This window comes from Numenius arquata, chromosome 3 (genome assembly GCF_964106895.1).
Source record: "Numenius arquata chromosome 3, bNumArq3.hap1.1, whole genome shotgun sequence".
Lineage (NCBI taxonomy): Eukaryota > Metazoa > Chordata > Aves > Charadriiformes > Scolopacidae > Numenius > Numenius arquata.
Window position 1 is genome coordinate 43,767,136 of NC_133578.1, and position 17,748 is coordinate 43,784,883.

General features: G+C 54.3%; 1 protein-coding gene across 1 annotated transcript in view; it reads left to right on the forward strand.

Moving 5' to 3' along the window:
* Window positions 1-6,974: 6,974 nt before the first annotated feature.
* The window catches only part of COL6A1 (collagen type VI alpha 1 chain), a 28,859-nt gene continuing 18,085 nt past the window's right edge, over window positions 6,975-17,748 (forward strand). The window contains exons 1-19 of the mRNA XM_074145007.1: window positions 6,975-7,083; window positions 7,915-8,044; window positions 9,890-10,090; window positions 10,396-10,555; window positions 10,757-10,879; window positions 10,972-10,992; window positions 11,223-11,243; window positions 11,344-11,388; window positions 11,664-11,717; window positions 12,528-12,572; window positions 12,677-12,703; window positions 13,020-13,046; window positions 13,147-13,191; window positions 13,440-13,493; window positions 14,249-14,311; window positions 14,747-14,809; window positions 15,000-15,053; window positions 15,142-15,177; window positions 15,352-15,414. Coding sequence (XP_074001108.1) covers window positions 6,975-7,083; window positions 7,915-8,044; window positions 9,890-10,090; window positions 10,396-10,555; window positions 10,757-10,879; window positions 10,972-10,992; window positions 11,223-11,243; window positions 11,344-11,388; window positions 11,664-11,717; window positions 12,528-12,572; window positions 12,677-12,703; window positions 13,020-13,046; window positions 13,147-13,191; window positions 13,440-13,493; window positions 14,249-14,311; window positions 14,747-14,809; window positions 15,000-15,053; window positions 15,142-15,177; window positions 15,352-15,414 — 1,341 coding nt within the window. The remainder of the gene's footprint in view (window positions 7,084-7,914; window positions 8,045-9,889; window positions 10,091-10,395; window positions 10,556-10,756; window positions 10,880-10,971; window positions 10,993-11,222; window positions 11,244-11,343; window positions 11,389-11,663; window positions 11,718-12,527; window positions 12,573-12,676; window positions 12,704-13,019; window positions 13,047-13,146; window positions 13,192-13,439; window positions 13,494-14,248; window positions 14,312-14,746; window positions 14,810-14,999; window positions 15,054-15,141; window positions 15,178-15,351; window positions 15,415-17,748) is intronic.

The window sequence follows — 17,748 nt, forward strand, 5'->3', positions numbered from 1 at the left end:
AGGTTTTCCTTCTGCTCCAGGATGGAGCAGCTCAGGCTCTCTTTGTGTGGCCTGTGCTCCAGCCCCCTAGCCTGTTGGTGGCCCGGTATCTTTTATAGAAAAGTGGCTGCTTCTGTCCCTTTGCAGAGGGGTTGTGCTTGAGACCTCCACGGTGGGATGCCTGTCCACAGGACCAAAGGCTGTCCCCCAAAGAGCTCTGCCGCACCTCCTCAGTGATGCCCCTGAAGGACAGCTGTCCTCCTTGCTTCTCCTCCAGCTCAGCATTGTTGCTGCAGTTTCAGCCATGGCTAAGCACAGAGAAGGGGAAACAGGCTTGAGGACAGCAAAATGGGTGGATGGTTTACATTTGCTCTTCGTTGTCTGCAAAAGATCTGAGAAGGATGCCTGGCACTCCTCAGAGTGGGCTGGGAAGGTGTCCTTGCCAGGAAGGGTAACTGACTTGTTTTATATTTCCAGTAAAAGGCTGCAGGCTGGGTCTGGCTCTGGCTCTGGTGTAAAGAGAGCTCAGCTGCAAGCCTTGCTGCATCCTAGGACTGCTCTCAAAGGGCACAGCCACCCCAGAAGCTGTGATGGCTGCTGAAGGGACAAAGATAATGAGTATAAACAGTGCATACTGAAAAAACTGGGAGCAGAAACAGTCTGGGCATGGGCTAACAGGGACCTCAGGGAGTTTGCCAGACATGTGGAAGCTCCTGGGTAGGGGTGGATCATCCCTCTGAAAAGCATGGAAAGGGGTTGGGCTGGCTCTGCACTCCTCTGCACTGTGCAGTGAAGCCAGCTGAGGTACATTATCTGGAGAGTATCCAAAAAGCAAGAAAGACCTTCCTAGGGCTTTGGGGCTTGCTGCAAACATGGAAGGAAAATGAAAGTATGTTTAGGGGACTGGAGAGCACTCAAGAGCAGGCAGAAATGAAATGAAAAGCAATTAGGGTGGTCTTTTGGCTCCATGGGAGAAGAGGTGAGCGCCACTGCAGCTTGAAAGACAAGACAAGCTGGTGGAAAACGGGTGAGGGATGAAAGGAGAAGCTCAGCACTGCATGAGCATTAGGGGTTTTGCTGTGTGGTTTCAGTAGGGGACGGGGAGAGCTGCCAACCTTGTGCCACCCCTTCCACCTGGGGATTGCTGGGACCAGTCCTGGGTGCTGTTGTGCACCAGTGAGCTACCAAGCATCCGCACGGATGCGGAGAAGGGGGCTTAGAAGTGGTGCTGTAACCCATTGCAGGGGAAAGGCAGGTTTTCTGCCTGGGTAGCTTGTCTCTGCAGTTTAGCGATGCAGGCTGGCTTGGCTTCTGCAAACCACAGGGCAGGGGAGCACTGTGCCACCCCATGGTGTGGGGCTGGGCAGGAGTCAGCGCTTCCAGTCCCCCGAGCTGTAGCCAGGGCTGTGTCTGGCAGCTGCTCGGCACCCAGTGCCTCCCTTCCCCAGAAAGACGTGCTGTGCTCTGCCCAGCCCAGCAAGCATGCTCTGTTCCCTGGGAATTGCCCAAGCGACACATTTTATTGCAAAGAAACAGAAAATATTCTCGGCCCAACTGCCAGAGGGCTTAGTGAGTGTTTTTCCACCCAGTTTTCATGCTGCGTCTGATGGATGTGCTTCGTGAGAGGCTGTGTGGGAGAGGTGGGTGCTCTGTCCCCTGCCCTGGCAGCAGTGTCCCCAGGATGGGGGGTGGCATATCCTGGGGTGCTGCTGACACCACGCGGTCTGGCTGGGGCAAGCACAGTTGCCCGCCAAGGGCTCAGCTCGGAGCTAGTGAGCAATGACCCTCAAGCATCAACCCCTCCCATTGTTTCTTCTCTAGATTTTTCATAAAACCAGACCACCCCCTCAGTGCTTTGTTTTCTCCAAGAACAGGAGGACACTACAGGTGTTGTTGAGCTTTGGGACGTTTCTGTTTTCTGAGTGAAAAGTGCATGTTTTCCCTACAGGAAAGGAAAAAGAGCCTTGAAAGTGATCTTTGCTTTGTTCACCTTCAAGCCTCCGTGTTGAGGAGTATCACGAGCAGTATCCCAAACATGTGACATCCCAGCATCCTGTGGCACCCCCAAGAGGAAAGCACCCCTGTAGGAGCTGGGGAGGGGGCGGGGTGGGGGCAGAAAAAGGAGTTGGAAAGTGTTATCTCCTCTCCTCCAGCTCCCAAGCTGCATCCACAACCTCCCCTCTCACTCGACTTGTTCTTCTTTCCTAAGAAGCTGAGCCAAGCTTTCCCACAGAACCAGACAGCTATTAGGGAAATATTATTACCAGATGGTTTGTTTTTTCCATAGAAGCAGAGGCCAGCGTGAGGTAACGGGGAAAATATTAACCCACCCCGCACTGGCCTGGGCGTGGGGCTGTGGCTTTGCTCGTGGAGCTGTGCCATGTCCTGGCTGTGCCAGCATGCGAGGGGTCTGCTGAAGGGGAGGGGAGAGGGGGGGAACTCCTACCCCATGTGCACTGGACTGGCCCTTGGGCTGGTGGTGGCCCCGTGGAGTGGCTTCGGAAAGCTTTGATGGGGAAGGGAAGAGCATGTCCCTAAAATGTGCTGGAAGGGAGGGAAAGGTCGTCCGCCCCAGGCAAGCTCAAACTGGTAGGAGCAAAGCCCAGCTGGCAAGCTTCACGGCAGAGAAGTTCACACCGGGTCAGATGAGTCAGCGATTAAAGTGGAGGATAAGTGCCGTGTCCTGGCTGTCCTGCCTCTTGCAGGGTCTTTACGAGCACAAGGCAAAGGAAAGGTGCCAAGGTCACTTTGAGTAGAGATGTTAAGGGATTTAGAAGATGCAGAATGGCATGGGTTGGCTCTTCCACTGCATCTTTTTGCAGGTGGTTGGATGAGTGTGAGACCTCTTCTGGTGCTGCTGAGCCTGCTCTATGCCTATGATAGGATGCTTGCAAGGTGCCACCCACCTGTGCTAGGAGAGCAGCGGCTGCTGTGCTGGGAGAGGTGATGCTTTACTGCTGGGAGGGGCTTTCTCCACTGCCTCCTCCTGCAAAGATTTGTTGCAGGAAGCTAAATGATCATGTGTAGAAACACCATAAGCCACATTTTCCAGCGAGGTTTGTGGTTGGTGCAGCGCTCGGCTCGGACCATGGCTGCTCCCTTTGTGCAGGTCTGAGCATGGAGAATGAGGGGGCCAGTAGAGATGCAGCTGAGCCATGGGCAAGCTGGGTCATGTACTTTGCGGGCCAAGATCCTACAGCCAGCCTGGGGAGGTGCAGCCTGTGTTAACCAGAGCACATGGAAACCTTGCCTAGCAAATGCCTTCACCATCCCGAACACTTAGCAAGTCTTGGGTGCTCATGTCCCCAGCAGCAGGGGGAAAGATGATGCAGCTAGCTGGCAGGATGCTGGTGTGCTTCATCCGGTTGCAACCAGGGAAATTTCAGTGCTTGTTAATTATGGCATCTTGCAGCATTATGTAAGAGGATAAAGTAGCCCCAGGTGCAGAAGATGGAGCTGAAAACCTCGGCACTCGGTCCTTCCCTGCTCTCCAAAGCACCCTTTAGTTATGAGTGTGCTGGCGGGCTCAATCCTGGTTTTGCCTAGGGGAATTCATTTCCGCTCATTTCCGTATTTCCTATGGAAAGAGCATTTTCCATTTCTAAGTGGACTTGATTAAAGGGAAGGGAAAGAAAGGTTGTATGAAAGAGTTAATAGCAGAAAAATAGAGCGAACTTGTTCCTTTCTCAGTCTGTGGGAGGAGAAAAAGCAAAAATTCTGTCCCAAGTGCAGTTTTTTTCCTGCACCCTAGTTTGGTCTGGAATTGGACTAAAAGTTTATTGCTTGCTGTGCAATGCAGTGCTGTGGGCTGGGACTTGGAATGGGGAACGCTCATCCCCTGGGGCATACAGGCATGGCTCTCTTTAGGGGTGCCGGCTCCACACAGAAGGGGGTTTCCCACTCCAGGAGGACGTGGTGTGGCAGAGCCCTAGGGCTCAGTTTCCCTGGCCTCATTTGAAGAAGGGAAAGGGGACATCCTTCACAAGCATATCCCCCTAGGCTTTGGGACGTGATGGCATGCTGCTAGGGCCAATGATTGCAACACCCCTGGGGTCAGCCTGCAAACTGCTGCTGAGCTATCAGCTGGATTTTCGCAAAACTAGTCCAGACTTTTCCAAGGAAATAGCCGTTCAATGCCCCGGGGACACTGCTGGCTGCTGGCCCTGGTTTAACACCACAGACCTGGAAAAGGCAATGCTTTAAAATGCTTTTGAAGCTGGACATGGATCCAAGCCCATGGTCAGGTTGGATGGCAGTGAGGATGCATCTTGGACATCACACCTGATGACAGCCCCTGGGGCTGGTGACTGGGTGCTGGGCTAGGACTCCCATGAGGGTGGGGGTAGTTCTGCCTTGCCAGCTCCCTGTGCCAGGGTGCACAGGGTTTGACAGACTGCGGCTATGCAAAGCCATATACAGTCAGCAGACGCCTTATACAAGCCATACCATTATCATTATGTCTTTGCTGGCATGGCTGACTGGCCTCCAACTTGCAAGGCTCTGTGGAGTGGCTGGGCTGTTTCTAAGATGGATATGCTTTTCCTTTCCTGTAAGGAGGGGGAATATCAAGTCTTCTGCTGCTTTGGGTAACTGCCTGGGAGGGAAGGGAAGAGAGGAAGAGATAAAGCAAAGAGGAAATGTCTCTAGTGTGCAGATTCACAGGATGCCTCTGCTGATTGATTCATGAAGACAGGTCCTCTCCCAGCACCCCCCTTCCTGGGAGTGTCTGGCTGGTTTGCAAAATCCCACGTAAGATCCCTTGTGGGAGCCCCAAGGAGGCGTGCTGGAGAGCCAAATCAGGTCTGACTCCCGTGAACTGTCATGCAGCAGGATTTGTCCCTGGATATGCTTAGTCTCTTGGAGAGCATCGTCAGTAAGTTTAAGATGCCTTGAAAATTTGCCTTTCAGTATCCTCATCTCCTGGTGTCACCAGCACAGCTCTGCAAAGCCCACCCATGTCTGTGCCTGGGTGGTTATTTATACCAGCCAGGTTCACGCTGATACTAAGGTTTTACAGCGGAGAAAAAAAAAATTGCTTTCTACAGCACAACAAACTGAACACCTGGCTCTTTTGGGACTGGGGTGACTCTTTCCACTCCCAACACAACAGAGAGTTCTGTTCCACACTTTGGTGTCACCCCCCAGCGCTGCCCAGCCTCCCTCAAAGAAGGAGCCCTGCTGGTCTGGCTGCCCCTCAGCCAAAGCATACGGCAGCCAAAGTCCTGGAGGAGCTGTGGGGACAGGGTGCAGGGATGCCCAGCTACAGCCCTGCCCCTCCTTGAAACCACCAGTTTCTCCTCATTCCTTTGTTTTCACAGCAGCTTCCACAGATGCACCTAAATTTCTGTTGGTATGAAAAACAGTGTCTGTTTTGCTGTTGTGTTTACAAGGCTTCTATTCAGCACAGTCTGTGGGGTTTTGCCACTGACTTTGGATGTTGTTTATCCAAAGAGTTGTTATTTGATGCATCTGCCTCAATAGTGTGGACAGGCTCCCCCCCAATGTAATTATAATCAGCGAAGCTACAGCTTTTGTTTTAGTTGCCTCAACTTGAGAGAACTTACTGCAGCCAAGCCTACAATGCTTTCTCCTGATCATTCACACAAAAATGCTGCCAGAGTAGTTGTGTGTGAAAGGCAGGGTGATGGAGGCAGCAGCCAGTCCTGCATGGCCCCACGAAGCAGGGCGGCAGGTCTTCTGCTGCCTTCGTGCAACCAACTTATGTGTGAACCATTTGCACTGGCTGGGTTTGTGCTGTCGACTCTTTGCCCCTTGGAGCTGTTCTGGTCCTATGCTGTCCTGGTCCTGTGCACTTCCACTGGTCCAGATCAAGCCTTTCCCTGGGTTTCACTTCAGCTTTCAAAGGCAAGGAGACTCCTTGGCCTGGACAACCCACCAATTTGCTATTTAATGACAGCCTTTAGTTCCCTCCTGTAGTCATCAGAGCATCAGCCTTCAGGCATTTCACCTCTCTCCCTGACAGCAAGTAATGCTCCCGCTGTAATGACGGGTTTGGCAGTACCTGCTTCTGGGTCTGAGTTCAGCAGCATGGGACTCATCTCCAGTACTGCCCATGGAGAGCAGATGGTCTACAAAACCTTTGCGTGCCTTGCTGTCCCGCAGCTCCCCAGTGCTGCAGGTCCTCAGGCCCTCCTGCCATCTTTCAGGATGGGAAGATGGTCATCTCCAGGCAAACCTAAGGGATTGGGCTCCTGTTTCTACCTCTTGGGCTTGACAGCTTTGACCCCATTCCCACTTCCTACCCTGAGCATGGCCCAGAGGGGTTGTTCCTGGTCTGTGGGGGTCCCAGTGGGGTTTTTCTCAGCTTGGTCTTCAGGTTTCTGGGTTGAGTAGAAAGCCTTGAAAGTCAGGGAAGAAGGTCCTTCTCCAAAAATGTGGTGCCTCCATGGTGCCCTCATCCCTGGGTGGCTTGTGGGACAGCTCCAGCTTTGCCTTGTGGTGGGAACTCCCCTGGTTAGCAGGACAACACAGGCAAGCTCTTATGCAGGCAAGGATGCAATAGGAATGCTTGCCCCCCTCTCCCAGCTTTCTTGGCCCAGGAACCAGGAGGAAGCAGCCTGGCAGGTGCCCTGAGCACCCCACCCCACTCCACAGAGCAGGCTGTCCCCCAAGGGGTATGCTGATTCTGGGCACTGACCACACCAGGTGTCCCTGTGTGACGCTTGTGGAGATCCCAGGCGCTAGTGGCCAGGGTGCCATCACAGGTACAGAAAAAGGGTAAGGAGAAATGCCTTATTCGTTTGTGACTCACAGCTGACAGCCCCTGATCCCTCCCTCCATCCTCAGGCTGGAGAAGTCTCCTCCTCACCCTTACCCTCCTGCCTGCTCTTCCTGCCACGGAAACGAAGGGGAAAGCGGCAAAAAAACTATCTTCAGCGACTCCTGCCTGTGGACTGCAGTCTCTCTCAGCTGCTGGGTTCTCCTTCCCTGCTTTTATCTTTGATCCAGCTCGATGGTGATCTGAACCAAGCAAAATGAGGTTGCGAGGCTTTCTACCCACTTTGCTGCTCCCAGCCATCTTCCTGGGGGAGACCTCATGGGCTCAGCGCCCAGAAATCACCACCCGGGTCGCAAATGCAGAAGGTAAGCCCAGGCTGCTTCCCAGAATGTTTTTCTTCCCCAGGATCAGCAGAGAAGTCTGGCTGCCGTTTCCCTCCTGGGTGGAAGTTTCCGCTGCCTCCACTTCCACAGCTTTGTCGGGACGTTTTGGGGAAGAGTTGTGTTTGCTGAGGAAAGTGATATAGGATTAGAGAGGATCTGCAAGATTTACCCACTTTTAATGCTTTTTTTGGCTTTTTCTGCTTGGGTCTGGCTTGTCAGATATTACCAGTAGCAATAGGATGCAGTGTGGGGTGTGGGGGAGGGGGAAGGTAACAGCTGATATCACTTTAGCTTTCTGAAAGATTCTGGTTTGGCACTGGCTGTTAAGGTGCCTTTGCTCTCCTCTGCAATGAAATTTGTGCCAGGATGTGTGAGAAAATCATTAATTTTTCATTGTGTTAATTGCTATCATGTCTTGTGGGTTGTTTTTTTTAAGTGGTTGCAGCAGCTGCATGTTATTTTTTATTATTATATAAAATGGTATTGGTCTTGCAAAGATAGTCTCCTAATGTAAATGGGGAAAAAAAATCATAGGAAGCTGTTAAATGCCACAAACCAATGTTTCTGAATACGTGCTCGGTACGGCTTACCCTTGATGCCAAAACAGAAATGAGCAACCTCACTCGGGCATCTGTGCTTGTGTGTTTCGCGTGGGGTGAGGATGTGAAAGTGGCCCCCTTAGCGCGGATCCTGGGAGCCTGCTAGGAAGGGAGCTAGGCTGCAGAGGTGCGTGTGGGCGGTGCGGGGAGCCCGGGCTGCGGAGGCGATGGAGCGGGGCTGCCTGCCCACTTCTGCCTCTTCGTTTCTTCCCAGACTGCCCCGTGGACCTCTTCTTTGTCCTGGACACCTCAGAGAGCGTCGCCCTGAGGGTGAAGCCCTTTGGGGACCTGGTTACCCAAGTGAAAGATTTTACCAACCGGTTCATTGATAAGCTGACAAACAGGTACATCTCCCGGGATTTTGTCCAGGCGGCTTTAGGGATGGGTCCTGGTGCCGGATGGGATGTTGAGACCACCCTGCGTGCCCGTCCGCAGGCAGAGAGAAACAACGCAGGGATGCTGGGGAATGGGGTGGAAGAGTCTCCTCTCTCCTGTGTTCTGCGGCCGCCCCGTTTTTGCTCTGTCCGTGCTGAGGGTGGCAGCGTGCCTTTACAGGGCTGCCTGCGCCTGCCCTCAGGAAAGCAAGGGCTTCCCGGAGTGGCCGACGTGACACCCCAGCCCCACCACCTCTGGCTGACCCGGTGGTTATTCTGTAGTGCCAAAGCGATGCTGATTCCCGTGCCACCGGCTCCTCGGGCCCAGAACAACCCGGGTGCTTGGTTGCAGCAGGGCACCTCTGATATTAAACCCAGCACTCGTGGGCACCCTGCAGAGCAAACCCTCCCTTGCAACTGGCATGTTCCAGGGCATTGAACCCCGCTTTGGGTGCCCCTTATCCACCCAGTGCTCAGGTCTTTATCTGCCTCTTCCTCACCCATGCTTGCAGCCACTAACCCAGGTCTCACCCTGGCTTTCCCAGGGTGAGGTCACCCAGGGAAGCCCAGGAGCACTAAAGCTCCGAGATCCCGGAGGGGGATGATGCTGGGAAGGGCTGCAGGCAAAGGCCAGGAGATCCAGCGATGCATGGGAGCACCACAAGTCCTGGAGGCATGTGGGTCTTTCTGAGTCCCTCAGGACAGCAGGAGATGTGTGCTGGTGTCCAAGAGGGGCACTGTGGGGATGTCCCAGTGCTGCACAAGTTGGCCCACATCATAAGACAGGCGGGAGGGGGTTAGCAGCTCACCTGCCCATTGCCCAGGCAGGAGAGCTACCTTACAAGGCATTGAGTCACCAGAAGCCTTGTGCTTGGGAACAACCTGCCAGGCCTCCATCAACACAGCATGACTCTTTCCTAAGCAAGGCTCTGGGCTTTGTCGAGAGTCCCTGCTGCATGAAGACAGACAGATGGACCTCCTGAGCCCACCCCAAACACCCCTGTGCCCACTCTGCTGCTCTCTACCTGCTCTGGTTCTACAGGCCACCACCATTTACGCCATGCTGCCAGGCACCCGGAGTGTGCATGGCATGGTCAGCACAGGTGATGGTGAGGCAACTGGCAGCGGTGGGGTGGAGGTGACAGCAGTGGGCAATGTCCAGGTGGCTTTGGGAAATGTCCTGCTGGGCAGAGAGAAGGTGAGCTTGGAGAATTGAGGAAGCTGTGCAACCCTATACCTCTGGGATTGGCCCCAGCATCCTGAAAAGACCCTTTTTGGGGCACTGGCCAAAGCACAGGTAGTTGTGATTCCTCTGTCCCGGGGAGTCACAGGTCCAGCCTGTGTCAGTGTATAGGACTGGGCTTCAAAACACACTCTCATCCATCTCCGAGTTAGAGCATTTTTTAGAGGGAGACATCCCTCTGATTTTAACACAGCAGGCAGTGGAAAACTCACTGCAGTCCTGTGTGGGGTGTTTTGGCGGTTACCTGCCTTACACACACACCTGATTGTCTGACTCAGCATCTCCTGCTCAGGTCTAGCCACTACAGCCTGGTACCTCTTCAGAAAGCCTCTCTGCCAAACTGTCTGACCCTTGTGGATGCCCACCAGCTGCACTCCTTTGCCATTCCACCTACTGGACAAACTGCCCTGCTCCCATGGCTGGGATTTGCATGTGAAGCATGTCCCAGACCTGCGAGAAAACAGCAAGCCCTTACAAAGCCCCACAATGTTTGGCCATGCATTTTGCATGGCGGCCAGTGCAAGTGAAGCAGGAGCTGTGCTAAAAGGACGTGTCCTGGTGTGTCTGCGCAGGTACTACCGCTGCGACCGCAACCTGGTGTGGAACGCTGGGGCACTGCACTACAGTGATGAAGTTGTGCTCATCCAGAGCCTCACCTCGATGCCTAGCGGCCGGAATGAGCTGAAGAACCGCGTCTCAGCTGTGAACTACATCGGGAAGGGCACTTACACTGACTGTGCCATAAAGCGGGGCATTGAGGAGCTGCTCATCGGGTAAGGCAACGGGGCTGGGGCAGGCAGAGGGGGCAATGCTGGCTTTATGGCCATGGTGGACAGAGATTGGGAGCTTCTGGGTTAGGATGTCCCTGTGCATCGTGCAGGCCTGTCCCTGGGGTGGGAGAGGAGGTCACCTAGGCATGAAATAGGGACAGGGGTGGCAGATTGCTAGTGCTCTCGCTTTGCTGAGATGAGGCATGCCCTGACCATAGCCTGGGGCATTACCTGGGGCGAGTGTCCCCCTGTCCAGCTAAATCTGTTAAATCCTTGCAATGTTAAATCCTGTGCTTAAACCCTTGCAGTGGCTCCCATCACAAGGAGAATAAATACCTGATCGTGGTGACAGATGGACACCCCTTGGAAGGGTATAAGGAGCCCTGTGGAGGCCTGGATGATGCTGCCAATGAAGCCAAACATTTAGGGATCAAAGTGTTCTCTGTCGCCATCTCCCCCAACCACCTGGTAGGCACCACATAGTGGAGATGCTCCCTGTAGGTGTCCCAAGTGGTCACACAGGACTCCCAGCACAGTGAAGGAGGCTCTGAGTGCCCCTCAGAGCCCCTCCCTGGAGGGAGGATGTAGGTCCCCAGGTTGGCCTCTGGGAATGGGCCCTGCACGGGTGCCCACAGGTCTCACTCTGCCCTCCTAATCCCCCAACCATAGGACCAGCGGCTCAACATCATTGCCACGGATCATGCCTACCGCCGCAACTTCACCGCCACCAGCCTGAAGCCAACCCGGGAGCTGGATGTGGAGGATACCATCAACACCATCATCAACATGATTGTGAGTGCCACCTGCCCCCCTTCCCAGCCCACCCTCACTCTGGGCTCACCTATCCCTCTCAATCCCCCTCTTATTTCTTTCTTGTCTTGCAGAAAGTTAACACGGAGCAATCGGTGAGTGTCCCCCAGAGCCCTGCCCCCCCCCCCCCCCCCCCGATTCTGTGCCTGAGCCTGTCCTCTGCGGGCCACCCATAGCCAAGTGGGGGCTCAGTGGCACAGTCCTGTCATGTAGGGACCCCCTGCTTGGCTCCTGCCAGCCTGGAGAGCTCCCCTCAAACAGGGTGCATCCTGGCCCTGGTGCTGCCTGCTGCCTCTAATGCTGTTTTCTCCTTCTCTCTGGGCAGTGTTGCTCGTTTGAGTGCCAGGTGAGTCCGTCTTTTGAGAACTCCTGTGCCCTTCCCTCACTTCCTCATGGCCCCAGGCTGTGCCTCGGTGGCTGGTCTAAGCCATACCTCTCTCCCACAGCCTCCCCGAGGCCTTCTTGGACCTCCTGGTGATCCGGGCAATGAGGTGAGGGACCAACTGTAGCCATGCTGTGGGACTAGGTTGGTCAGACGGGCTCATGGGGATGCTCAGAGACCAGTGGGGCACGGGTCCTCAGCACCCCACCACTGCCCCATGGAGAGGTGGATGAGGACTCACACCACACTCCCATGCAGCTGCTATCATCTGCTCCCCACGTCCATGGAGCACTGCTGCTACCATCCTCCCTGCTCTCCTTTCAACAGGTCATCGTTCTGTTCCTGGGGATAATGAGTTAATTTTATTTCTGTCCTGTATTGCAGGGAGAAAGAGGCAAGCCAGGTCTTCCCGGACAGAAAGGCGAAGCTGGAGACCCAGTAAGTAAAGGACCAGCCCTGGTAATGCTGTGCGGGGGCTATTTTTTGGCCATCTCTGGCCAGATTTCTTGTGTGCATCCTCACCAGCCCTTGCCCCTGCATCACCATGTTTCCATGTAGTAGTCAGTGGGATCACGGACAGCTGTCCCCCTCCGCAGCCACCCTCCTAAACAGGGGCTCCTGGTGAGCAGTGAGGTGGCCCCCACCTCTGTTGCTACAGGCTTCCTTGTTCCTTACCCAAAATAGCCATTCCTCCTGGAGGACACATCTCTGACTCATGTATGCCAGCCCAGGGGTGGACTCTGGGCTCTCTCCTGTGTCCTCTGACATGACAAGCACAGCAGTGTTAGAGGGAAACCTTTGGTAAATAATAACCTAATAGCATGAGGAAACTATTTTCCTCCTCCTCCCTTTTTTTTTCACTAGGTACACTTATTTTGGGGAGGTGCGTTTCTCCCACACAGATGAGTATGCCGTTACTCATCTTGTGCATTCACAATTTGGAAACTCCATGCCATGCATTTTTCCTTCCCAAGGGTTTTCTGCCCTTCCTTTTTGTCCCAAATGATGCCTCCAAGTGCCCGGTTTCCCTTGCGCCCAGGAAGGGCTGCAGATGGTGGAGGTGAGGGCAGGTCCCCTTTGCTCTCCACAATGATCCCAGGCAAATGAGGAGCAGAGTTATGGGAGAGCCTCTTGCAGGAGGATATGGCAGCTGGTGCCCGAGCCCCATATCAAGAGCCTGGGGAAGCTGCCCCATGGTGATGGTGGTGACCGTATATGCCTCCGTAACACTGTGTTTCTGTCCTCTAGGGCAGACCAGGGGACATGGGACCTGTTGGCTACCAAGGAATGAAGGTACGTGGGACTCTAGGGTCACAGGCACGGTTCCTAGATAGACCACAGGCTTTGTGCTGCAAGAGTTTTCACTCTCCTGTTTTCTGCTCTCCCTTCTTCTCTAGGGTGACAAAGGAAGTCGAGGAGAAAAGGTGAGGACAGCAAGGATGTTGGAGGGAGATCTCTGTGTCCCCCTGCTTGGTTACCTGCAGCGTCCCTCCTGCTGGCACTGCCCATGCCAGGAGCGAGGATCCGACAGGATCAGACAGTTTGCAGCTGACGAAGCCTTAGGGATCAGACAAGTACCATGCAGCGGGCAAAGCCAGTCAGAACAGGAGAGACTGGCAGTGTGCAGGGACATGCTGAATGCTTGCATCCTTGGACTCAGCTGGCATGGGGACCACAGCATGGTGGGGGGATGGATCTGCTCTACGTGTGGGCCTAGCATCTCTCTCCTTCCCTTTGCAGGGCTCAAGAGGAGCCAAAGGAGCCAAGGTCAGCCTCTACTTTTGTACCATTTATTCTTTCCGGCAGATGCCGGGGGGGGGAGGGTCTTTGGAAATCACTTATTCATGGTGCCTATTTTCTGTTTCAGGGTGAGAAGGGCAGACGTGGAATTGATGGCATCGATGGCATGAAGGTAAATCTCTGCTCTGGGGCACCTTGCTTAGCGTGAGGACCATGACATTTGCCCCTCCAAAAACATTGTGGGGTCCAGGAACGAAGCAGTGTCCCACATGGCACAGTGGGGCTCCCTCCCTGCAGGGCTGTCCACCTGCCAGCCAGGGACAGGGCTGGAATGGACAGCCCTTTTGGGGCTCTGGGAATACGGATGGGGCCTTCCCATGGGCACCACTCATGGAGACTCCTGCTTTGTCTGTCTGACAGGGTGAAGCTGGATACCCTGGTTTACCTGGCTGCAAAGGCTCACCTGGATTTGACGTACGTACTGTGTGGGTGCCTCTTGCATGCAAAGGAACCAGTGCAGCAGTTCTGCCATGATGGCGCATGGAAACGGGGAGGTCCACAAGAAGGGGAGATGTGGGAGGGAGTTGCTGCACTTGGAAATAGGTCTCGAGACATGCGATGCTCATTCTAGGCATGGTACCTTGGGGGTACCCCCAGGGCAGTCTGCCTTGTCCTTGCCTGGAAGCTGTCCCCCATTGCATGGGGCTGCCTGGGAAGCTGCACACTGAGGGAGCGTTTGGCTGGAGGCTGTTCAGCACAGAGAACTCAGCACAGAAGAGCTCATTGTCTGATAGGCAAGCCCAGGATTGATGAGTTTCAGCCTGCTGTGACCAACCACCCAGAAAATGTTGGAGATTTTGGAGGGCTCTGGAAAACACTATTCTGACATTGCATTCCTCCAGTTTCTCTACTTATTTCCATGCTCCCAGGATGACACATCTGGTGGCACCAGTATCACTGCAGTCCAGCCACAGCAGCCCAACAACCACCTTTTCTGCTGTTTTCCTTTGTTTTGCAATGTTTCAGCAACATGGCTGCAGCATTGCTTGCGTGGCTCCATGGTGCAAGAGTACTGTGCCATCCCTGCTTTGCTCCTGAGTACATGTCCCTCCTGTCCGTTCCACTGGAGAGCTGCAGGCCAGGCTGCTAGGATGCTCAGTCCAGCCCTGTTTCCCGCTGATAGTGATACTGTCTTGATTTTTCAGTGATGTTGCCTTTATTTTCAACAGGGAGCTCAAGGCCCACCTGGACCAAAGGGAGATCCCGGTGCTTACGGACCCAAGGGAGGAAAGGTGAGCCACTCTGCCCAGTGGAAGGAGGGATGCTGGGACTCCTTTATTACAAGAGGGAGAGGGTGGTGATTAACCCATCGCTGGCCTCCTTGCACTGCTAGGGGGCAAGCCTATGCTAGAGGACGCTGCCCATCACCCACAGTAAGATCTGGCTGGTGTGACTCCCAGTGTGCCCAAGGTTAGCAGGTGCCCACAAGCCTGGCACAAGCATCCCTGAGATATTGGGGAGCTGCTGTGAAAAGATGACTTGCACTGAGCAGGTGGAGTGGGGGAGGGAGGGATCTGCTGGGGATGGGGACCTCCCTGGGGAGAGGCCACAGCCTAGAAAAGGGCTTGGGGTGCACTGGGGCTCCTGACAGCCTCTGTGCTGTGGGAGCCAAAGTCCACCACTGGGCACTGGATGCAGTGTTGACAGTGACTTGTGTCCTTGTGAAGGGGGAGCCTGGGGATGATGGAAAACCTGGCCGACAGGGGATTCCTGGCAGCCCGGGAGAAAAGGTGAGTGAAACACCTGTGCATGAGCATCTTCTGCCTTCTGTGAGAGGGAAAGGTCCTGCTTTTCCTGTGAGAGGGAAAGGTTCTGCTTCAGCCTTGGCTTTGAAGCAGAGCTTGCCCAATGCTCTGCAAGTGCACAAGTCTTTGCTCCCAAATCTGCTGACTTTTCTCATTTGCTGGCTTTTTCACACAGGGCGTGCCTGGAAACCGGGGTGAGCCTGGACCAGCAGGGGAGACGGGTGATGAAGTAAGTCCTCTGCCCATGCCTGTGATGCCTCCCATGAATGCTTGCCCACCATCCCCACTGCCTGACCACCCCTGTTATTTCTCTACAGGGCGCTCTGGGTGCAGATGGTCCTCCTGGAGAACGGGTAATTTAGGGCACTGATGCTGGGCACTGTGCTGGCAGGGCACGGGCAGGGGCTGGTATCCTGCAGAGGAGGAGGAGGCCTGGGAGTGAGCCCGCTCAGAGGTGGGCAATGAAGGAGGGCTTTCCTCCTGCTGGGAGCAGGTCCCAATTTTGTCTTCCCAACATCTCCTTGCAGGGCAGCAATGGAGAAAGAGGCCCCTCGGGCTCACCAGGTGACCGCGGGCCGAGAGGAGAGCCGGTAAGTGCATCCATGGGCAACTTGCAGCGTCTGCTTGCAAATGGGGTCACGCTTGGCAGCCAGGGGCTGCAAATAGGTGCCCAGTAGCTAAGTCCCCCATTCCAGCCTGTGGGCCAGCAGGCAAGCTCAGTGACTTTACCTGCCAGCCTGAGGGGGAGCTGCCATTGTCCCCCAGCAATCGCGCCTTTATGCTGGCAGCTAATCACCAGAGCCAAAACCCAGAGGAGAGTGCACCCAGCAAACCAAGAGCAGGCAGAGAGGGGTCAGCCCCTGACTCATGGTTGCAAAACCAGTTGATGGAGAACAAAGAGGCAAGGTGGAGAGCAAAGAGGCAAGGTGGCAGAGCTGAAAGAAGAAGTTGAAAGGTTGAGGAATAATAGGGAGAAAAGCAGCAAGGGTTCAAGAGCCCCTGTAGGCACCCCTGGTCAGGCTGAAGGCAAATGTGTAAATGAAAAGAGCGAGTGGAAGCAGGTTCATGGTCGTGGCACCAGACAACCTCCCACCTTACCTTCCTTGTCCTGTGAAGTACCTCTGAGGAACAGATATGAGGTTCTGCTTGAGAATGGCCCGTCGAGTGAGGAAGTAGCTAAGGAGCACCCTATAATACAGATGCCTCCTAAGCCAAAAGAGCATATACCCCACATCACCACCACTCCCTCTAAGAAAAAACGAAGGGTTATAGTTGTTGAGGACTCCTTCCTGAGGGGGACAGAGGGCCCAATATGCCGAGTGGACCCTTCTCAGAGGGAAGCCTGCTGTCTTCCTGGAGCCCGGCTGAAGGACGTCACCAGGAAACTTCCTGGTTTAGTACAGTCCTCAGATTATTATCCACTACTGACATTCCATGTAGGTGCAGAGGAGACAGCGACTCAAAGCTCAAGAGCTATAAAGAGAGACTTCAGGGAGTTGGGAGGCTTAGTAAAGGAATCTGGGGTGCAGGTGATTTTTTCATCACTCCCTCCAGTGGCAGGCAATGATGCTGGGAGGAGCAGACGGATCAAATCGGTCAATACATGGCTCCGTGGCTGGTGTCGCCACCATAACTTCGGGTACTTTGATAGTGGGTTGGCCTATATGGCACCGGGCTTGTTGACAGGAAATGGAAGATGCCTCTCCCAAAGGGGGAAGAATATCCTGGCCCAAGAGATTGCGGGGTTGATTGACAGGTCTTTAAACTAAATGTGAAGGGGGAGGTGGGTGATAACATCAGGCCTGTCCTCGAGGCTCCTGAGGCAAAAGGAATCCAGGAACCACAGATAAAACCCCACAAAGGAAGGCCACCTGAAGAGCAACACGAAGGAAATGGAGCCATTCCAGCTAGTAAGTCAGCCCCATTGGGCGCCCAGCTGAAGTGACTTTACACAAATGCACGCAGCATGGGGAACAAGCAAGAGGAGTTAGAGACGTACGCGTGCGTCTAGGGCTACGATCTTATTGGCATTACTGAGATGTGGTGGGATGGCTCTTATGACTGGAGTGTTGGAATGGAGGGTTACAGACTCTTCAGGAAGAACAGGCTGGGCAGACAGGGTGGGGGTATTGCCCTCTATGTCAATGACCAGCTGGAGTGTGTGGAGCTCCACCCGGGGAGGGATGAAGACCCGACAGAGAGCTTATGGGTCAAGATTAAAGGGAGCACAGGGGCAGATGATGTTACAGTAGGGGTCTGCTACAGACCACCAGATCAGAGTGACAGGGAGGATGAGGCCCTCTATAGGCAGATAGAAGCAGCATCGCGCTCGCACACCGTGGTCCTCATGGGGGACTTCAACCACCCCGATACCTGTTGGAAGAACAACACAGCAGGGTACGTGAAATCCAGGAAGTTCTTGGAATGCGTTGATGATAACTTTCTTCTTCAAATGATTGAGGAGCCAAAAAGGAGAGGAGCCGTGCTGGACCTTGTCCTTACCAACAAGGAGGGGCTGGTGGGGAATGTCAAGTTCAAGGATAGCCTTGGCTGCAGCGATCACGAAATTGTAGAATTCAAGATTCATAGGGCAGTGAGGAGGGTGTGCAGCAAGCTCGCTACCCTGAACTTCAGAAGAGCAGACTTTGGTCTCCTGAGAGATCTGATTGGCAGGGTTGGGAGAAAGAAATGGAGGGGAGAGGGGCCCAGGAAAGCTGGTTAGTGTTCAAGGATCGCCTCCTCCAAGCTCAGGAGAGATGCATCCCAAAAAAGAAGAAGTCAGGCAAAATAGCCAGCAGGCCTGCATGGATGAACAAGGAGCTGCTGGACAAGCTCAGGACCACAAAGGAGGCCTATAGGGGGTGGAAGCAGGGACGGGTAGACTGGGCAGAATATAGAGAAACTGTCCAAGCGGCCAGGAACCA